Here is a 23,346-nt window from a genome sequence, read left to right as displayed (position 1 = left end):
ACAAGACCAAGATCTGTGTGTGTTGAGACCAAGACAAGACCAAGACTTTGAGGCGCTGAGACCAAGACAAGGCCAAGACCAGTGTGTGTTGAGACCAAGACAAGACCAAGATTTTGACGGGCTGAGACCAAGACAAGACCAAGACCAGCATGTTTTGAGACCAAGACAAGACCAAGACTTTGAGGGGCTGAGACCAAGACAAGACTAATACTTTGAGGGGCTGAGACCAAGACAAGACCAAGACCAGTGTGTGTTGAGACCAAGACAAGACCAAAACTTTGAGGGGTTGAGACCAAGACAAGACCAAGACCAGCATGTTTTGAGACCAAGACAACACCAAGACCAGCATGTTTTGAGACCAAGACAAGACCAAGACTTTGAGGGGCTGAGACCAAGACAAGACCAAGACCAAGACTTTGAGGGGCTGAGACCAAGACAAGACCAATACCAGTGTGTGTTGAGACCAAGACTAGACCAAGACATTGAGGGGTTGAGACCAAGGCAAGACTAAAACTCTGAGGGGTTGAGACCAAGACAAGACCAAGACTTTGAGGGGTTGAGATGAAGGCAAGACCAAGACTTTGAGGGGTTGAGACGAAGACCAAGACTTTGAGGGTTGAGACGAAGACCAAGACTTTGAGGGGTTGAGACGAAGACCAAGACTTTGAGGGTTGAGACGAAGACCAAGACTTTGAGGGTTGAGACGAAGACCAAGACTTTGAGGGTTGAGACGAAGACCAAGACTTTGAGGGTTGAGACGAAGACCAAGACTTTGAGGGGTTGAGACGAAGACCAAGACTTTGAGGGTTGAGACGAAGACCAAGACTTTGAGGGTTGAGACGAAGACCAAGACTTTGAGGGTTGAGACGAAGACCAAGACTTTGAGGGTTGAGACGAAGACCAAGACTTTGAGGGGTTGAGACCAAGGCAAGACTAAAACTTTGAGGGGTTGAGACCAAGACAAGACCAAGACTTTGAGGGGTTGAGACCAAGACAAGACCAAGACTTTGAGGGGTTGAGACGAAGGAAAGGCGAGACTGAGTCAAGACCAAGACCAAATTTAAAAGCATATTTGCAATTTTGCTCATATTTGTGAAAACAGCTCTCTTGCTTTTGTGATATTGCTTAATGGTTATAATATAAAAATCAATATCTCATACAAGTACTTTTTTGCAATCACTTCTTGAATTTTGTGGGATTTAGTGATATCCCCGCATTTGTGGTCTTGACAGTCTTGAAATAAAATCCTGAGTCCTCTTAACCCTTAAATGCATGAATGTTTCACCAATCATTATTACATATTCAGGTCTTTAGCGACCCGGATTTATATCTAACATGTCATGGATGGATCTCTACCTGTCGTGATAACATAATACTCTGCTGATATGAGAGTAAAAATGACAGAAGAATAAAATAAAGCATATTTTGTTACCTTTTGGAGCTTGGAAGGTTTCAGTTTGAGCAGATGTTTTATACCATCATCACTGTCCTCGTCAGAGCTCATTGCCCAGTACATTCAGCATCTGGTTCATATTCGCGATCTCAAACATATTCTCAAAACTATCATTTTCAACATCTTCAAAATCAATATTTTGATCGATGACAGCTTCTTCACCAGATCCACCATGTGTTGTTTTTGGCAGCCCTTTTAGTTTTAGTCTTAGTCTTTTGGACGAAAATGCTTTTAAGTTTTAGTCACATTTTAGTCACTTATAAACGTAATAGTTTTAGTCAAGTTTTAGTCGACGAAAACACAAAAAGGTTTTAGTCAAGTTTTAGTCGACGAAAACACAAAAAGGTTTTAGTAAAGTTTTAGTCAACTTTAGTAAAAAAAAAAAAAAATGAGTCTTTAACAAATTCATTTAGGTTAAGAAGTATTGGAAATGGGCTTAGGTTTGACAGGTTGCAAGTGTTGCAATTCATAAAACAACAGCTAACCTTAACCTTTGCATAATAAAGACTTTCTCATTGATGGAGATGCAGTGCCATTGCCAAGCTGTACTTCATTGTCACATTGGGCAGAAACCTTTTATCCCCATATTTCAAGTTATAGTTTTTCCATGAATATGAAATGCTATTTTCACCAGTAATCACAGTAATAAAGGAATGGTTTAAAAAATTGAAAAAAATTGAGCTACTACAACATTACACACAGACAAAGTGGTAACAGTGGAATCACTGTTTTACTCCAAAAAAGCCAGGAATAAAAACATTCTTACTTTGGCAATTGTGGCTTTATTTGAGAAATTGCTAAAGTGCAATGAACAACGTGCCCAACATATAAGCTATTGAGGAACACATATGATCTACAACTTGCACTTCAACTTGTCTGCCAGTGCAACAACAAGATGCATATTATTTGTAAACACAAACATCATACAACCCTGTCTATCTTTAACTTGTGCAAAATGCAAAGTTGCAAACATTCTGAAACAAAATAATAAAATAAATAAATAATATGGTGCATTGAACACAGGTTGTTAGGAATGCATACTTGAATATAAAGTATGAAACAAACATGACACTTGAAGTGTGTTGAGCATAAAAATGAATAAGACAATTCCTGAATACTGTAAACAATTTGGTCTTTAAGTGGTTAGTTCGGTATTTTACACTTAAAGCCCTGTTTTAAGATCGTTTCTGATGAAATAGAACGGTTAAGATTGAAATTTGGACAAATGCTGTTGTCCCGAGAATTTTAGGTTTACCCCCCACCTACACAATGGTTGTCTATGTGCACTGGAACAATCATTCATAAAACGCATTAAACTTTAGTTTACAAAGACGTGAAACTCACCGAGTGGTCAGGGATGTTCACTGATATGCTCACACAAAAATCGCTGCGAAAGATGCTTTCCAGCAGGTTTTATCGTAGTTTTTGTCCGACTCCATTGACTTGACTAAACTACGATGAAACCTGTGTTGTTGTTGTGTTGAATCTGGTGCGCGCGCGCGCTGCGGCCGGGTGCTGCGCGTAAAACATGGATAGGAAAGGCAGCATTGCTGATACTTTTTTTTAGCTCAACACAGACAGATTGCATGCAAAACAGGCAGAAATGACATGCATTGTGAACGTCAGACTTATTATCATTTTCGTTCCGTCTCATCTCGTCAACGAAAACTCGAAAACGTCTCGTCATGTTTTAGTCACCTTAGAGCCATTTTTAGCTAGTCATCGTCGCATTATCGTCATAAAAAAAAAGTGCGTCAACGAAATCATTTCGTTATCGTCATCACTGACGAAAACATCATTGAGTGACAGTGACACTAATGTTTGATTGCGTTCAGTACTTGTTCTGCAATAAATTGCTGAGCCATTTCAAGTTTTGCTGATGATACTTCCTATTCTTTTGTTTTCTGCCTGCGGTAACTATGAGTGAAATGTCACTTTATCATTGTGTATCAAACATTGCCACCTTCTGAAATAAAGGTGAATTACACTTATTCAGTCATCAAAGATTCAAATTATTGTTGTTCAGATAAAATATACTTGTACTGTTATACACCTGGGGTCGTTAGCGACCCTATACAATTTTTACAAAAAAAATGAATGGGAAAACAGGCATTCTTTTATGATTACATTTTTAATTAATTGATTGAGGAATACTAAGGTTGATGTCTAACCTAAAAAAAATGAACGAGGAGGAGGGTAGAGAAAGACGTCCCAGGTCACAAAAGACCTGAGGTATGCGTTTAAAGGGTAAATCTGAGACCCAGACAAGACCGAGTGTAAATGCAGCTGAGACAGAGAGAAGACCAAGACCTTCAAAAAATTGTCTCAAGACCAGTCTGTCACAGTGTCTGGTTGTGTTTCCCTGGGTTGTCACTAGAGGTCCTCGTTCTCACGGTGTCTTTCACATTTGACTTCATTTCCCAGCATTCTGTCTGTCACTCATCAGTTCATTGCACTCAGCTGTTTCCCATCACATTGTTAGATCTGTGTGTATATATTCCCTGTCTGTGTCAGTGTTTGTTACGGAGTCGTCGTTAGATGTCCTCACACTTCTGGTTGGTTTCTTGTCTGTTCATGTTTTGTTTCTTGTTTTGGACTGCTTTGATTATTTGGATTTGACCCATGCCTGGCTGACTACGTTTTGGATTGCCCCATTAAACTTACCTGCAATTGGATTTTCTGTCGTCATGTGTGTGATCGTGACAGAACGACTCCGTCACAAAACAATCCAGCGGTATGTTTTACAATATCCCTTCCCCAGCCGCCGAGCGGGAGAGAAGGGAGTTTTTTTAGGGGACCCGGTTGGTCAAGTTTCGCGGGACCCGTGGAGGTCACAGTGGAGGAGGTAGTCGTGAGATGATCCCTTTTCTGGTGGTCCCTGTTCCGGTGGTCCGGAGGAGGAGGAGACACAGCCCGTCTGCCCAGCCAGAGACTGTTCACGTCCCGTCTGCCCAGCCAGAGACTGTTCACGTCCCGTCTGCCCAGCCAGAGACGGATCAGGAGATACCCATTCTCGCAGCCGGGGGTATACTGAGCGACTATTTGGAGTGTTTGGCTCGGATCCTGGACATGCCTGTGTTCGCTATTCCAGAGTCTGTGCCAGTGTCTGTTCCAGAGCCTGCTGTTCCAGAGCCGGAGCCAGTATCGTCTGAGCCGGTGCCTGCTGTTCCAGAGCCGGAGCCGGTGCCTGCTGTTCCAGAGCCGGAGCCGGTGCCTGCTGTTCCAGAGCCGGAGCCGGTGCCTGCTGTTCCAGAGCCGGAGCCGGTGCCTGCTGTTCCAGAGCCGGAGCCGGTGCCTGCTGTTCCAGAGCCGGAGCCGGTGCCTGCTGTTCCAGAGCCGGAGCCGGTGCCTGCTGTTCCAGAGCCGGAGCCGGTGCCTGCTGTTCCAGAGCCGGAGCCGGTGCCTGCTGTTCCAGAGCCGGAGCCGGTGCCTGCTGTTCCAGAGCCGGAGCCGGTGCCTGCTGTTCCAGAGCCGGAGCCGGTGCCTGCTGTTCCAGAGCCGGAGCCGGTGCCTGCTGTTCCAGAGCCGGAGCCGGTGCCTGCTGTTCCAGAGCCGGAGCCGGTGCCTGCTGTTCCAGAGCCGGAGCCGGTGCCTGCTGTTCCAGAGCCGGAGCCGGTGCCTGCTGTTCCAGAGCCGGAGCCGGTGCCGTCTGTTACAGAGCCGGAGCCAGTGCCGTCTGTTACAGAGCCAGAGCCAGTGCCAGTGTCTGTTCCAGAGCCTCTGCCATGGCCGCCCGAGGGGTCTTCACCGCCCTGGCCGCCCGATGGACTCTCTGTTTCGCCCTGGCCGCCCGATGGACTCTCTGTTTCCCCCTGGTCCCCGGCTAAACCATCACCCCCTGTTCCTCTTTCCATTCATGGACCTGGCCCACCATCCCTCCCCCTGATCCTCCACCATTCCACCTCCCTCCTGAACTCTTGTGTTGTAGTTGTTGTTGTGGAGCGTCTGGTAGCCGCTCCGTAGAGGGGGGGTTATGTCACAGTGTCTGGTGTGTTTCCCTGGGTTGTCGCTAGAGGTCCTCGTTCTCACGGTGTCTTTCACATTTGACTTCATTTCCCAGCATTCTGTCTGTTACTCATCAGTTCATTGCACTCAGCTGTTTCCCATCACATTGTTAGATCTGTGTGTATATATTCCCTGTCTGTGTCAGTGTTTGTTATGGAGTCGTCATTAGATGTCCTCACACTTCTGGTTGGTTTCTTGTCTGTTCATGTTTTGTTTCTTGTTTTGGACTGCTTTTGATTATTTGAATTTGACCCCTGCCTGGCTGACTACGTTTTGGATTGCCCCATTAAACTTACCTGCAATTGAATTTTCTGTCGTCCTGTGTGTGATCGTGACACAGTCTCAAGTACTACAACACTACCACCAGATAGATACAGTAATCCATGATCACTGACAGTGGTTTTTATAAGCAAAATAGATGTACAGGTATAACGACATAAATTCTCTTAACATGATCAAATACGGGATGCTTTTAAAGGAGTTCATCTGGTTATTAGCACCTTTTTCTTCTCTCCATTATCATCAATTAAGAAAAGTAAATACCACTTTAGTTTTCAACTCAAATTCATACAGTTTACACCAACAGGAGTCACCAACCCGAGTTGGTGACTATAGCATAGCCTAATTGTAGCCTATAAACTCATTTTAAACATTGAATCATATTCCTTTAGGTCAAAACGCGTAAATGGTCACAGGAAACATAAATTCTGTAGAATGTGTAAAAACCTGATGTATATTGGATCTAAGAGATTTTTCTTTCAGATTTATTTGTTTGTTTTTGTTATAATCAGTTATAACTTAGCCTAGGCTACTATAGGTGTCGTATTGGAATATAATACAAAACCGTATAACGTTAGTACATTTACTATAAACATATAAATAGTAGGTTGTAAATATAGTGTATTAAGTCGTCGTTAAATATAGTCGCTCACGCTTGATCTCAAAACAAAGCTCACATGCACAGATTTGTAGAGCCTGTGGAGAGGTCTGATCTTTGAATGACGTCATATGACATGTGATGGAGATCCACTGCTGCGACGCGTGTTGCTCCGCCCACTTATATGCGTCATCACGCTCTGTTATTTACCTTCTCTCACAGTGTAGAGGAGTGGAGGTCAGACGTTGAAAGAAATGAAAGCGCACAATAATGGCCCAGCTTCGGCTATTGAATGTAATAGGGGAATTGGTTACTTGACGTTTTTTCTTTAATAACGGGGTTAGTGTGTCGCTGTCTGCACTTACATTGTTTTTACTGCCTCTTGCGCACGCAGGGTGTCCGTCTTTAGTACGTAAACAAACATGACTGCTACCATTTCCAGGCAGAGAAATGCTGCAGTCGCTGCAGACTCCTCTGGTTCTTCTTTTTCCATTACAGCAAGCCTCCTGCGACTCTCTAAACACATCAAATATGAAAATCTTGCAGCTGGACTCAGTGGGGGTGTTATTTCCACAATGGTGTTACACCCCCTCGATCTGATCAAAATCAGGTTTGCAGGTATGTAAACTACGTTCTCCTTATATAAAATTGCAGAGTGTGTCTCAAAACCTATAACGTTAGAGCTGCCTTAGGGCATCATTAGGTGAATGCATTATTGGAAAAAATATACTGTCTAGAAAAGCTTTTTAATTAAATTACAAAATAACACAATAACTGGATATGTTATAACAGAGCACACTCAGAAAATGAAAATAATATATTTAATTGATGAAATGTTGTATAAATGTGTACATTTTTGGTCATTATTATTTTTACAAGTTTTAGGAACAGAGAACAAGGCACTTGCTTTTTCACTGAATAATAAAATTAATTATTTAAATGAGATTATTAATGTTCCACCACTATTCCAATTATTTCTAATAAATTAATGAAATATTTAGAATTTTAAAGTTGGCATGAAATGGAAGTTGCGATAGAATTTTCTTTCCTAGTGATCCATATATCTTTGTGAAATAGCTTATCGAACAGGAAAAAATACAGGGCAGGGCTAGATTTTGGATGGGGAATTGATTGGATCATTTTGGTTTGTTATTTCTGTGATCTCATGTGAGTGACAGGTTGTCCCGCCCTCACATCGATAAACACGTCAGAGAAGAGATGTTGTCGCAATAGGGAGGGGAAGTTATTTTTATTAATCATTATGAAAAAATAATAATAATGATGTGCACAGATAAATTATTTATAATAAATACTGCAGTATTCCAAAACAAGAATTGTCAATTTTGATTTCATGGTTACTTAACCCAGTTTGTGCTTGTCATCAAAAAAGTGTTACTATACAAACATTATAGGAATAAACGATCTGTTGATCCAGTTTCACAATCTCCAAAAGCATGTTGTTTTCATGCTCAGTAGGTTTTGAGACACATCCATAAACACTAGAAAAACAAACACAGAGGCCACAACACAGGTAGTTGTACTTTTGCACTGGCCTCAGTGCCTTTTTACGGATATTTTTAGATAACATTGAAGCAGAAGTGGGAGTGTGTTATCCCCCCCCACTGTTTCTTACTCTTTCCAGTAAGTGATGGTTTGAAAATGCGACCCCAATACGATGGCATGATGCACTGCATGAAGACCATCTGGAAGCTGGAAGGAATTAGAGGTCTCTATCAGGGTGTAACCCCCAACATCTGGGGGGCTGGGGCATCATGGGGCCTGTACTTCCTCTTGTAAGTAGTCGAAGTTGTGTTAAAAGGGAAGCACAGAATGGAATTTCTTGTTTGAATCTACTTCTAACTTCGAGTTAGTACCAAAGATGCATTGAATTGATCAAAAGTGACAGTAAAGACATTTATAATGGTACAAAAGATTTCTATTTCAAATGCTGTTGTTTTAAACTTTCTTTTCCTCAAAGAATCCTGAAAAAACGTATTGCATTTTCCTATTTTCCATAAAAATATTATTAAACTGTTTTCAACACTGAGAACCAAATCATCATATTAGAAGGATTTCTGAAAGAACATGTGACACAGAAGACTGGAGTAATGATGCTGAAAATTCTGCTTTGCCATCACATGATTTTGATATTATATTGGAATAATATATTATATTGGAATAATTTTTTTGAAAAGGCATCAGGTTCACAGGCCAAAAAAAGAAGCAGCCAACAGTGCTGTCAGTTGATACTGTACGAGTTATGAAGATACACCATGAAGTTATCTGACCTAATTTCAGATCAGGATCACTAGCAAACAAAGTGTGCATGTGCAAGAACATTATATGGGTAGCAACACTGAAATATAAGTAGCAAGAGCCTTGTTGATTTGTTCTTTGTCCTTCAAAATCAGTTGAAAAGTACGCTGTAATATTAAGAGGAACTTTTCTCCTGTCATGGTGTGTAAGAAAAATTAAGCAAGGTCATATTTCTCAGGAGATAAAATCAGGCGATCTGACCATAAAAATAAATCTGAAAAGATGTAACTCCACAATCTTATATCCAGTGTAATCGGTCCTTCTTGGCCCGCTCCGAGCGGGATTCGAAGCAGGGTCTCTGGCGTGGGAGGCGGGCGCGCTAACAAGGATACTAAAGACCACAGCTTCTAGCGCCAGTCGCTAGAGCGCCTCTTGAGATCAGGGGAGTGAGGTTTACACGCACAGCTCTTACTGGCCTATGTCCGTTACACTCACCCCCCTAAACCTCACTTCCATTCAGGTCATAGCACCAAATGTAACCTGTCCTACTCAACCCACTCCGAGCTGGATTCCAACCGGGGTCTCTGGCGTTGGAGGCGGGCGTAAAGACCGCAACCTCTAGTATCAGTCGCGAGAGCGCCTTTTGAGATCAGGGGAGTGAGGTTTACACGCACAGCTCTTACTGGCCTACGTCTGTTACACTCACCCGCCTACAACCTCACTCCCATCTGGGTCACGGCACCAAATGTAACCTGTCCTACTCACCCCTCTCCGAGTGGGATTTGAACCTAGGTCTCCGGTGTGGGAAGCGGTCGCTAAAGGCCGCAGCCTCTAGTATCAGTCGCTAGAGCGCCTTTTGAGATCAGGGGAGTGCGGTTTACACGCACAGCTCTTACTGGCCTACGTCCATTGCACTCACCCCCCTAAACCTCACTCCCATCTGGGTCACGGCACCAAACGTAACTTGTCCTACTCATCCCACTCCAAACGGGATTCCACTCATCCCACTCCAAACGGGATTCCAACCTGGTCTCCGGTGTGGAAGGCGGGCGCTAAAGACCGCAGCCTCTAGCATCATCCGCTAGAGCGCCTCTGGAGATCAGGGGAGTGAGGTTTACACGCACAGCTCTTACTGGCCTACGTCCGTTACACTTACCCCCCTAAACCTCACTCCCATCCGGGTCACGGCACCAAATGTAACTGGTCTTACTCAGTCCTCTCCGAGTGGGATTCAAACTGGGGTCTCTGGCTTTGGAGGCGGGCGTAAAGACCGCAGCCTCTAGTATCATTCGCTAGAGCCTCTCTTGAAATCAGGGGAGTGAGGTTTACACGCACAACTTTTACTGGCCTACGTCCGTTACACTCACCCCCCTCAACCTCACTCCCATCCGGGTCACTTCACCAAATATAACCTGTCCTACTCAACCCACTCCAAACAGGATTCCAACCGGGGTCTCCGGCGTAGGAGGCGGACGTAAAGACCGCAGCCTCTAGCATCAGTTGCTAAAGCGCCTCTTGAGATCGGGGGAGTGAGGTTTACATACAGCAGTATTGACCCAAAAATAAAAAATAAATGATGTGATGATTTACTCAAGTCATACAGGGAGTAAATGATAACAATTTTAGTTCTTTCTCTTCCATTAATGTAAGCCTACCCTCACTAAAATCCTCATGGGGATTCAATAACAATTGTATAAAGGATGCTCATTTTATAGCACTGTAATGCACTGTACAATAGATATCCATGTGCTATATGGCTCTCGGGAATAAAATGTGGCCCTTTTTCATCTTCCCACAGTTATAATGCTATTAAAGCATACACACAGGAGGGACGGCAAACAGAGCTGAGTGCTGGCGAACACCTGGTGTCTGCAGCGGAGGCGGGTCAGTATGAGAAAAGAGCCACCTGTGAGCTTGACAAAAGTAAACACCGCTAAATCTGTAGCTCAGTTATGAGACTGGAACAACTGGAATGCCAGAGGCCTTGGAGACTGTGCTTTCTTCTGTGCAAGCTGGGTCGTTCCTGTTATGGCTGTTATATCCCGTTCCGTTTGGCTGTGCTTTCCACTCTGTAACTACCAACTGTGAAATGAGCATTCTCGATAGATGAAAATATATATCAGGCTGTATACCACATCGAACCCAGACACTTAAACTTTATTAATTATAACTTGATTTTTACACAATGTTAGTTACAAAGAAAACAAACAGGATGGAAATAACTGCAATTTCCCCCTGCTCTTTAAGATCTCCTGTGAGGGCATCAAGTTCATTTTAATGCAAGATAACTTCAAGTTAGTTTTGATATAGTTAGCCACTTTTCAAAAATGTTTTTTGGTATTGTGGTTCAATTTTAATTAAAATGTTTAACAGGATGAAATATTTTCTTGCCATAAACCAGATAATACCGTAAATCTTTAAATCCACGTCTTCCTGGAGGATGTTGTCATTAAGGAAGTTTAAAAGGAAATGTTAAAAAAATTAACAGAATGAAAAGTGATATTGTGGACATATACATTAATAACCAACTTAAAACAATATTACCAAAAACTTGTTTTATTTGAAAACCATTTGATTAGAGAAAGGAAAAAATATTAAGAAGCACCTGGAATATTTCTTAATAAATTGACCCTTTGTTAAGCCCTGCCTTGAAAATGTTCCTGACCAATCCTACCTAAGCAAATGTTGCTTAGCTGCAATTTAACAGTTTGGGGTGAGTAAGATTTTCTTGTTGTTTTAAAAAAAATTAAATACTTAAAGGAGCTGTATGTAAGATTGTGGCCAAAACTGGTACTGCAATCACTTTCAAATTACTGTAGAGCGGTGTATCCCCTCGCCCTCCTCCCTGACTCGAGGTTGCCAGATAGGCTGCAGGATCCAGCAGGAACGTGACGAGCTGCAGCTGTGGTAACTAGAGCAGAGCTGGCAACCCGGATGCCGCAACACTACTGACTTTGTGATTGGTAGATAGGTGGAGGGAGGAGCATCAGACCAAAACACAACATGACAACATCAACATCAGTTGAGGGCTGCAACTTCACTTTTTAAAGGACAATATCCTGGCCGGACTACTGTTGTCAGTGATATAAGTATTTGAAATGAACATGATTTCTTAATGTCTAGTGACATATCAAGGCCATTTTATGATTAATTGAAATAAATTTCTTACATACAGCTCCTTTAATATTTTTATTCAGCACGGATGCATTCAATTTGCAGTAAAGGAATTAATAATGTTACAAAAGATTTATATTTCAAATAAATGCTGTTTATGAAAGACTTTAAAAAAAGAGTTTCGTACTGACATATTAGTAATTGAATTATTATTAGTAATTATTATTAGTAATTTAATTAAAACAAGTGATCAAATTCTTAATTCCTTGTCACGATATAAATAGATATTTTTTTACTGTATCTTTTATTCAAATAAATGCAGCCTTGGTGAGCATTAGAGACTTCTATCAAAAACATTTTTTTTAACCCCAGTTTTACATAAATTATCCAAAAATATGGTAAAGTGTTGTTGCCAGTAACTTAAACTTAACATTAATTCAATTACGTATTGATTCAGGTAACAGCAGAGGAAATACAGGTGAAACTCGAAGTTAGAATATCGTGCAAAAGTTCATTTATTTCAGTAATTCAACGTAAAAGGTGGAACTAATATATTATATAGACTCATTAATTTTGATGATTATGGCTTACAGCTATGAGAACCTTTTCACAATATTCTAATTTTGAATTTGGGGTTTTTATAAGGTGTAAGCCATAATCATCAAAATTATAACAAATAAAGGCTTGGAATATCTCACTTTGCATGTAATGAGTCTATATAATATATTAGTTTCACCTTTTAAGTTGAACTAGTATTCAGAGTAGCATAGTAAACTACGTTCTCTTCACTCACACTAACATTATCAGCTTTCAGTTGAGACTTCTCTGTTTTCAGTTGACTGTGTGAAGCATTGGCCTTGATTCTGATTTGCAGTCTCTGCAGATTTTAATCACATTAATGCGTAATTTGATTTCTTTGAAGAAATATGGTAAAAATGCTTTGCAATATCACAGTTCATTCCAGCCCATGCAGGAATAATATGCAGTCAGTTTTGCCACTCAATGAGCACATTTTACTGAAAATAATGCTGTTTCAGATAAATCTTCAAAGCCTTCATATGGAACAGTCTGTAAAGTCTGTCTTAGTGACTTTCCTTTAAAATGAACCTGTATGCTGACTTAATTGTATGGAAGCCTGTTTTGGCCTCAGATTAAAAAACAGTAATTGCAACTTTATTTCAGGTAATTGCAACTTTATTTATTTTAATTGCAACTTTATATCTTGTAATTGGTACTTTATATCTCTTAATGTGATTTTATTTCCTATTTTAAACTTGCCTCATAATTATCTTGCCTCACAATTAGTTTTTACTTGAAGATTGGAATGGGCTTTAATATTTGATCCTGTATATTAAGATACACATAATGGGGATATGAAAATATATTACATAACAGGAATGACCAACCTCAAAACTGTTTTATATGTGGATATGTTGAAACTGACAAAAAAAAACAAAAAAAAACAATGGAAAATAGAGAAGCAGCAAAACTGTGGTCTCGGCTCAGGAAGTGAAACAATCAGCCTTTCCCCCATCGCACGCCAAAGAGTATTGAGGGAGAAAATAGTCCTACAATATCAGTACAATACAATGTTATCACTAACTAATAGGAAGTTAGCACACTTCAACTTTCACAATATTACCAAAACACATTATATATCAACCTCAGCCTGCATAAAATAATACGGGTCTGAAATATTATTCTGATTGGTCTCTTTTACACGTAAAAAGATCTCATACAGAGCACTAACGACGAATGACTTCGTTAAATGTTGGTGTGAAGGTCCCCTGTTCCATGTTTCCAGGCATTCTGACGCTTTGCCTCACCAACCCGGTCTGGGTGACAAAGACCCGGCTGGTGCTGCAGTACAATGCAGACCCGTCACGGAAGCAGTACAAGGGAATGATGGACGCCCTCGTGAAAATATACCGTCACGAGGGTATCCCGGGACTATACAGGGTACATCTACAGATTTTAAACTAACCTGAGATCCTGTTACAGGTGTAATAGAGCTTTCATGTGTGCTAATCTCAAGATTAAAGTCAACATGAAATCAAAATGTTACTGTCTTAAACCAGAGGTATAAAGAGTACCTGAAAACCATACTTGAGTAAAAGTACAGATACCTTACAGTGAAAATAACTCTGTTAAAAGTTACAAGTCACCAATTCCAATACGACTTATGTAAAAGTCTTACTCCCGGTTTCACAGACAAGGCTTAAACATAGTCCCAGACTAAAATGCATGTTTGAGTTGTTTTAACTGAAAGCAACATGCACTAACGTATCTTAAAATAAGTCGGTGCCATTGTTTTGTCACAAGATGCACACCAGTAATGTTTTTTTTTTTTTCTTCTGAGGAATGTTTATAAAAGCTTATAAAAGTTCAATGTCTTAATTGAACTAAGGCCTAATCCTGGCTTAGTCTAAGCCCTGTCTGTGAAACCGGGCCAGTGCAAAACAAGAAACAAGGAGGAGAGCAATCACAATATTATTTTCTAAAATCAAAATACTAATCGACACCTCAAAATTGCAATAAATCAAGGTTGACACAACAGTCAAACTCAAGTGCTCAAAAAGGGAATAAGCAAACCAACATCCTTCAAAAAGGTCTCTTCAATTTAACGGATAAATAAAATAATGTCAAAAGCCTACTTGCACTGGACACTTGTTTCGGCCTCATCTCATTTATAAAACAACTATGCACAAGATATAGTATCTGCAATGCCCTGTAGATGGCTATATTACTTCTTTTTTAGCAGAAATAAACTGTAAAATATAACTAGTAATTGCATTCCTCATCACAAATGTATTGGAGTAAAGAGTACATATACTTATTAAAAAATATAGTCAAGTAGAGAGTAAAAGTTGCTAATATCTTAGATACTCAGTAAAAGTAGCCAAAAAGAATTTATGGTTAAAGTGTGCTGCCGAATGTAGTGACAAGCATTTAAACTAAAAGATACTTTAGCATCATTTGTATTGAAACTTGGGTTACACTTAATTTTAAGGTGACTTAGTTACATTGTACTTATTCAAATAAGTACTGAGTAATATTCATTAACTACATGTACTGTCTATAGAGTTACAGTTAGGGTTTAGTTTAGGGTTAGTTATTTGTAATTATGCATAATTTACTGTAACGTGTAACTACGTCTCCTCAAAATAAAGTGTTACTGAAACGTGCATCATATGTTTTCAAATACATTTGTAATAATACTTTTATGATGATGAAGTTGCAATTTAGTATATTTAAAATACAGTAACTTTAAATGAAAGTTTTAATTGCACTCTGCAGTCAAAATTATAATCAAGTACTTTACATGTGCTTTAGTATGTTAGTCAACACATCAAAATAAGTGTACTTTAAAGCACGGCAAATGCATTAAATTATAATGATTTATAATGCACTTAAAAGTAAAACTTTTAATTTGACATTAATACAAAGACTTGTTAAATGTATACTTAAGTGTGTTAGGAAAACAGTCATGAAAGTGTACTCTCTTTAAGTACACTTAAGTGGCCTTTTATTTCATTAATATTATATTATCTGCAAGTCCAGTTTTTAAATTATAAGTTTTGAAGCACTTGAAGTGTGCATTCAATACAATTCAGCGTGCTTCTTTTTCATGTGCATAGAAATAAGTTTGTCTTTCTTAATGTTTGTTTAATAACCTGGTCCCCTATTTTTATTGAATATCATGTTTACTCTGATATAAGTCACATTATGGACTTAAATGAGTTTCATGTTGACTTTAAAATAGTGGAGTGATCCATTATTTTACTCTCTAACATTGTAGTTCTTTGTAGGGCCACAAGAGGGTGTGATTGAACTATATTTGAAGGATTGATACAGTTCCTAATCGGTGATTCAAGTTAGCCCTAAATACAGTATATGCTAAAAGCTAAAATCAGAGACATGCCAAATTTTCCTAACATTATTACATATCGTAGTAAAGGTCACTCTAGTTTAATTTTAGTCTAGGTCAATTGCTCTTAGACTATGAGGTAACTGTGTGATTGTGGCTTTGTTTTTTTGTGAGCCTCATTTTGTTGTTCTGCCACTGCAGGGTTTTGTGCCTGGGCTGGTGGGGACTTCCCATGCTGCATTGCAGTTCATGACCTATGAATGGCTAAAAAGAGAGCAGAACAAATATAAGAAGATGCCGTCTGAATCCCTGCTGGTGAGGAAATAAAACCAGACTTACGTTTTCAGGATACACTAGGAGGAGGAACAGCACTGCATGACTTTTATATCTTAAATATCTGCTCAAATGAAAATTATGAAGTTTTTCTATACCTGTGGTAGACTTTCTTGCTTATTCTGGCCAAGTACTGCCCAATTTTGACAGGATAGGGTCATACAACGGTAAATTGTATATGTATGTATGTATTTGCAATGTACACAAACTGTTTTTGACCATTAAATTGATATGGTCCAATCCTTCATGATAACTAGAAATAAAAACATATTATAATTTAATGTTATAAATATTGCTAAAGCAGTTTATAGCTGATTTAAATATTTTTGACTTAAACAAAATATACATTATATATATATATATATATTTCCATGACTTTTCCAGGTTTAAATATAACATATAAAATGTTACATTTTCAGACCTGGAAATCTTTTTAGAATAACAACAGCTAATACAATTCCAAACTCTTGAGCTCCACCAGTGTCTTAAACTATAAATTAATTCATCTTATAAGGTGAAAAGGCACCACATACAAAGAATGACCCGCACGATTATGTGGCTTTTGACTGTATTGTAACCTTTAGAAAGAGAGGTTTATGTGTACTGGAACCAGTAATGATCTTTGTTTCATGGATGTGAGTCAGTCTCTCCTTACTGTCTGTCTCTGCTTCAGTCTCCACTGGAATACATCACCATGGCAGCCATTTCCAAAATATTTGCTGTAGCAGTGACCTACCCATATCAGGTGGTGCGCGCTCGCCTGCAGGACCAGCACAACAACTACAGTGGAATCGTGGATGTCATCAGGAGAACATGGAGGTATGAAATCACATGGGACATAAACTCTCTTCAAACTCCATCACAGAGCACTCAGAGATTGCCTTTACCTATATGCCCTACCTTACCTCAGAAGAAAACATGTAACATAAAATAAAATAAAATTGGATCAATTCATTCTGAAAAAAAGCATTCACAATTCATTTGAATCCCTGCTGATGGGGAAATAAAATCAGCCTTATGGTTTCAGGATAGGGGGAGGGACAGCACAGCATGACTTTTATATTGTAAACCTTTTTCGGTAACACTTTACAATAAGTTAATATTAGTTGATGTATTAACTAACATGAACTAACAATGAGCAATACATTTGTTACAGTATTTTTTTTTATCTTTGTTAATGTTAGTTAATAAAAATCCAGCTGTTCATTGTTTGTTCATGTTAGTTCACGGCGCATTAACTAATGCTAACAAAAAAATAATAATAATATAAAAGCTGTAGAAGTATTGTTCATTCTTTGTTCACGTTAACTATAGGTAGTTAACTAATGTTAACTAATGAACCTTATTGTAAAGTGTTACCACTTTTTCAATACCTCTGGTAGACTTTGCAGCTTATTTTGGCCAAGTACTGCCCAATTTTAAAAGGAAAGCTTCATATGACTGAAATTGTACTGTACAGTATCATGTATGCCCACCGTTTTAGACCAATAAATCGAAATGTGCCAGTCCTTCATGAGGTATCACTTTAGTTTAGGGTCCAATTCTCACTATTAACTAGTTGCTTATTTGTATACATATTACGTGGATATCAGCTATTTATTAGTACTTATAAAGCAATTATTAATGCCTTATTCTGCATGACCATATTCTACAACTCTTAATCCTACCCAATTCCTAAACTTTACAACTACCTTACTAACTATTAGTAAGCAGTAATTAGGTGTTTGAGGCGAAAGTAATAATAAATAGTGAGACCCTAATCTTAAAGGCACACTGTGGAACTTTTCAACCTTTATAATATATTACCAAAACCCATTGAGATGGTACATCGACTTACAATAGGTTGAATGACACGTCTGCCGAAGCCTGAAGGTGTCTGTATCGCTTTTACTAGCACTATGTAACTTCGGGTTTCGGGTAGGAACCCGAGCACAAAAAGAACTACAAAATTCGACCGCTTTACGGCATACGTCACTTCCCCCACCACCCCAACTTCCTCAAATTCTAACGTGAGAGCTCAACTCGCGTTTGATTGCCGGCGTCTGTATGTTGTCGTCATGGCTGAATCAACAGCTACTCGGAAGAAAGCGAAGAAAGCAAAGATTTTGTCAGAGGAGACCAAAAAAAGAAAAAGGGAGAGTTTAAAATAAACATCGGCATAAAAGTGTATATACCGGTAATGTAATATTTACTGCGAATTCGTGTAACAAAACTGATATAAGTCACAACATACTGCCGTATACAAATGTAAATGTTTTTTTTTTCCTTTCAGCTCATATATGTTTGTATTTGTGTAAAAGGAAAAACAAACTGAAGACTACAAATAACGGAAATATGTAGTGAGTTATATCAGTTTTGTTACACGATTTCCCGACTACTCGATTTCATCTCCAACCCATTGCAAAGAGATCCTGAAGACGTTAATTGTTTGCTTCAGGTGTGTTTGATTAGGGTTGGAGATGAACTGTGCAGGACAGACGATCGGCAGGAGCAGGATTGGGCAACCCTTGTCAATGCGACTTACCTGATCAGACATTGTTTTCTGCGTATGCTACTTTTATTCAATTTGTTTTCTTTATAGGATTTATATTATTAATCTTATATTTATATTAATATTTTGGTCAGTAGTGAATCGATTAACTTTCTCCAACATACAAATCAAATGCCGTCTGCACACACATACAGACACGGGAGGTTGACCGGTTGACTGTTTGTTGACTTTTGCGACAATGCTGCGGCGCTTGTGGCCTCTAGGGGCACTAGACGTGAAAATTACAGGTCGAGCGCACCCTAGTGGCCAAAAGTTCCACAGTGCCTTTAAAGGCACACTGCGGAACTTTTGGCCACTAGTGGCGCTCGACCTGTAACTTTCACGTCTAGCGTCCCTAGAGGCCACAAGCTCCGCAGCACTGTCGCAAAAGTCAACAAACAGTCAACCGGTCCACCCATAGACAGTGGGTCAGCCTCCCGTGTCTTTAGATTGTGTGTGCTTGCAGTTTTTGAGGCGGGCAGCCTGGCCGCGCTCGATTCCCTTATAGCAGTCTGCTGAGAGAGAGCGAGCGGCTTAGTGCTAACATGTCTGTGAGTGAATGTGGGCGCGGGACGGCGGGCCGGGCACATTTACTGCACTAAAAACACGGTCGGCCTGAGCTGACTGTATGTGTGTTGGTTTCGTTTTACAGAAACCGTGGGACATGTTGTGTGTAGTGTTTGTGGGCACTGAGTCGTGGGAACGTTCACTACATTTAATGTACATTTGACATGAGTCGATTTTATTTGTTCGAGCCCTGCACTGTGGCGGGCTGTGTTTGTGTGTAGAAATGAACAATGGGCTGTGGGCATTTTATTACACTCATAACACCATCGGCTGTGGCCGGAATACCAGAAAATACTACACTACTTATATGATTTATCTGTGTCACCTTGGAAACGGCATTTGTGTGCAGGCAAGCGTCAGCATCGGTCGGGCACCCCTCCTCCTCCTGTAGCTCACGCCAGCGAGCGAACGCTGGACCAATGGTGATCCTCGTCCTGGCTTTTCATTTGTCACTATGCCTTTTTCTTTTTTTAGTGTCCTCTGACAAAACCTTTGCCTTCTTCCTTGTAGCTGTTGGTTCGGCCATGACGAAAACATACAGACGGCAATCAAACGCGAGTTGAGCACTCACGTCAGAATCTGAGGAAGTTGTGGGTGGTGGGGGAAGTGACGTATGCCGTAAAGCGGTCGAATTTTGTAGTTCTTTTTGTGCTCGGGTTCCTACCCGAACCCTGAAGTTACATAGTGCTAGGAAAAGCGAGACAGACACCTTCAGGCTACGGCAGACGTGTCATTCAACCTATTGTAAGTCGATGTACCATCTCAATGGGTTTTGGTAATATATTATAAAGGTTGAAAAGTTCCACAGTGTGCCTTTAAGTGTGACCCTTCATGATAACTGGAAATAAAAACTTAAAGCTTGCTAAAGCAATTTCTAGGTGAATAAAATATTTTATTAAAGTTGAACCAAAAAAAGACCCATTTATATTCAATGTAGACATAATAATACATTTAATTAAATGTTTAATACATTGTTTTGACATGTTTTTGACTCTCCATAATTAAATAATTAGTTTTTTTTTTTCTAAAAACATTTAATCTATAGTACCATTCAAAGTTTGGGTTCAGTAAGATTTTTTAAAATGTTTTTGAAAGAAGTCTCTAATGCTCACCAGGGCTGCATTTATTTGATCACAATACCGGTAAAAAATAAAAAATAAAAAAAAACTGTGAAATATTACTACAATTTAAAAAAACTTTCATTGATAAATTGAAAGTTTAAAAGAACAGCATTTATTTGAAATAGATTTTTTTTTTTTCATTATAAATGTTTTTCCTGTCACTTTTGGTGAATTTAATGCAGCATTCCTAAATAAAAGTATTCATTTCTCTTAAAACAAAAATCTTTTGAATGGTAGTGTATATGTCTCGTTCTTTTTTTGTGCTAGATTAAAGGCAGGGTAGGCAGGTTTTTTCTCAGCTCCTATTGAGTTTGATTCGGTAACGAGTGAGTCAACCGAGTGCACGCATATGGGCAGCTCCTGTAGCAGCAAGGGTGGTAGCCATGGTAGCGAGGGAGAGTGACAGTCGCCCATCCAATCATTTCATTCGTTCCGAATGGAATAAATAGCTGTGTTTGTTTATTGCAGCCCTGAGAGGACTACAGACACTCGATCTTTATACTCTCCTTTTCAGAGTACTTACATTTTAAATATGTATTGGTATATAAAGACAGTTTAAACAAATTTGGGGAAAAGTGTTTTAGAAAAAACCTGCCTTCCCTGCCTTTAATACTTTTTTGAATATTTATAAGTCAATGCTTTATAAGAGTATCCATGATAAAGACGATAAAATAAATAATAAATTAAAATTGTACAAGTACAAGAAAAATATTTTTTTTTAAATCTAGTTTAATATACATGTGCCAAGTTGATATAAATATTCTTTATATTCATTTTGGTTTCCTATAATTTTGAAAAAACAACAACATTTATTGACTCCAAAAATGTCATGTGGTGTAATCATCAAATAAAACTGATATTTTTCTTACAGCTTGAGTACATGTGAGAATACACATCTTAATCATTACTTTATGAAAAAGTTATTAAATACATTTTAAGGTAAAACGTCATTATGTTTTTGGGGAGCCACACCACATGACATTTTACAACCTGAACTAACCTTGTATTGTCATAAAAAGGTCAAACTATTATATATTTTAAGAGGTTTTTGACCATGACACAGTCATGAGGGTCCTCTCTATGATGTCATTTCCTGATTTAAGGAAATTGCAAATCCGCATGTTGGTTTTACCATATGACTTTGATTTGGCATAGAATTATTTTTTTTATAACAATAATAATATCAATTGAGAATTTTAAATAAATACAAGGGATTTTTCAAAACATGTTTGTGTTTGTCTCTCTCTAGCAACGAGGGGATCGAGGGCTTTTACAAAGGGATGATCCCCAACTTGGTGCGAGTCATTCCAGCGTGCTGCATCACCTTCTTGGTGTTCGAAAATGTGTCACGCTTACTTTTGGATGAGTATCACTAAGCCTTCACGAGTCACATGCGGGACCAAAACAACACAATATGCCAGGACTATGTATATGTGTTAGAGACGAGCAGGAATATGAAACATTTCCTGTTTAACTCTGAACTCAACAAAACTAGAATTTAGCGTGTGCACTAAATGGAAAAAAGAAAATAGAGGTGCATATATATGAGAAGAGTTGTTGTATTGTCGAGTTTATTGAGAGATGTTAAGAAGGAGAATTCATATTTGTCTCACAGGTGTGTAAATATTGAACCACGAAAAAGTGTAATTTCAAAATTTGAATTGATTTCAAGTAGTCAATGGCAAGAACTGGTCTTGGAAAAGTGGATTCAAGCCATCCTGTGACAATGCAACCAAACACAGTGTTCACCAAACACAAAACTTAAGATGTTTGTCTTTTTTTATGATATTTTCACTAAACAGCTGCTATATTTGCTGAGCCATGCGAGAGAATGAACCCATTTACCTTTACCCATAAGCAGATCTCCGCTGGCTATAGTCCCTGGGTTGAAACTCACTGGGCATGCTCAGGAAATGATGTAACGCTACAGGATAATGCCACACAGGCCTGGGAGAAACCGATACTTTGCTGGAGGACAGGAGCAGATTTTAACCAGATGTGTGTATGTAGATGACATCTACTGGAAGAGAGGAACTGGAATGAAAGGAGAAATATGAAAGAAAGAACTGCGTTAAGTAGCAACTGAGAGGCCATAGTGTATGTATATAGAAATGTGCTATTGTCAATGACGCAGAAAGAAAGCTGATGTATGTACAAGCCATTTTTACACATCTAATAAAGGAATATATGTAACAGACAAAGGACCCTGAGCTATTGTACACACTATGTTTTTAATAAGAACCAACAGTGACCCTATAAACTATTTGGACACTTCTAAACTGTTTGGGCTTTTGACTTTTTTTTTTAAATGTCTTAATGTCATAGCATTCAATGCAAAATGTCAAATCAATTGCAATTTACTCTCAAATATACTGCTGGAGCAATCTGCCCTTGTGAAGAAGTGTGCTTGGTTGTATTGAATGTGCACTTGTAGTGTACTTCAAGAGATTATTAGACTATTAAGTACACTTTGTAAAAATGCCAAATTAATGGGTTTAATTTAAAATACATTTTAAATCATTATTGTTTAACATTCTTTTGTCATGCTTTAAAGAAGTACACTTAATTTGAAGTGTTGACCAACATACTAAAGCACAAGTAAAGTACTTTATTATACTTTTGACTAGTGTGTTATTCAGTATGTGTGTTATTCAGTATTACATTTAAAGTTAATATATTTTAAATGTACTAAATTGAAACTTCATTACAATTGTTCAATTACATTTTATTTATTTTTACCATAAATGCTACTCCTACTTAAGTTGTATTTAAGTAGGTCTGAAAAATCCCTCTAAAGTTCAGCTAATTGCATTTAATATCAATTTAAAATATAATGGATTGCAATTAAGCATCTAGTTTGCATTTATGTATATTCTTTTAAAGTGTTTTACATCATTAATAATTACTCTTTTTAAAAGTATGCTAAAGTGTACTTCTTTTTCACAAAATAATTCTCAGAACTACACTTTCACTGATAAAAATTATTTTGTGGTGAAGTAAATACTACAGAAAAAACAATTTAATTTACATGAAAAAGTTAGTTCAGGCATAAAAAAAGTAAATTTTGTGACATTTGGAGTTTATTTTCTACTCAAAATGACACATTCAAACACAAAAACGATCCATCAAACGTTACCGTCATTGTGTATTGTCTACCAAGTATTGAGGTCTCTGCGTTCACGTGATGCGTAAGCTCTGATATGTAGATATGGTATTTCACAA

At 38.7% G+C, this 23,346-nt stretch overlaps 1 protein-coding gene across 1 annotated transcript; it reads left to right on the top strand.

Annotated features, from left to right (window-relative positions):
• The first annotated feature begins 6,545 nt into the window (after positions 1-6,545).
• On the top strand, positions 6,546-21,701 carry slc25a32a (solute carrier family 25 member 32a). The gene is made up of 7 exons (XM_056254630.1): positions 6,546-6,953; positions 7,978-8,128; positions 10,390-10,475; positions 13,510-13,664; positions 15,775-15,888; positions 16,580-16,725; positions 21,374-21,701. The coding sequence occupies exons 1-7, from the start codon at positions 6,758-6,760 to the stop codon at positions 21,498-21,500; spliced, it is 975 nt and encodes a 324-aa protein (XP_056110605.1). The 5' UTR covers positions 6,546-6,757; the 3' UTR covers positions 21,501-21,701.
• The last annotated feature ends 1,645 nt before the right edge of the window (positions 21,702-23,346 follow it).

This window comes from Rhinichthys klamathensis, unplaced genomic scaffold (assembly GCF_029890125.1).
Source record: "Rhinichthys klamathensis goyatoka isolate OS25496 unplaced genomic scaffold, OSU_Roscu_1.1 h1tg000111l_1, whole genome shotgun sequence".
NCBI classification, from domain to species: Eukaryota; Metazoa; Chordata; class Actinopteri; order Cypriniformes; family Leuciscidae; genus Rhinichthys; species Rhinichthys klamathensis.
This window is presented reverse-complemented; position numbering and strand designations above follow the sequence as displayed.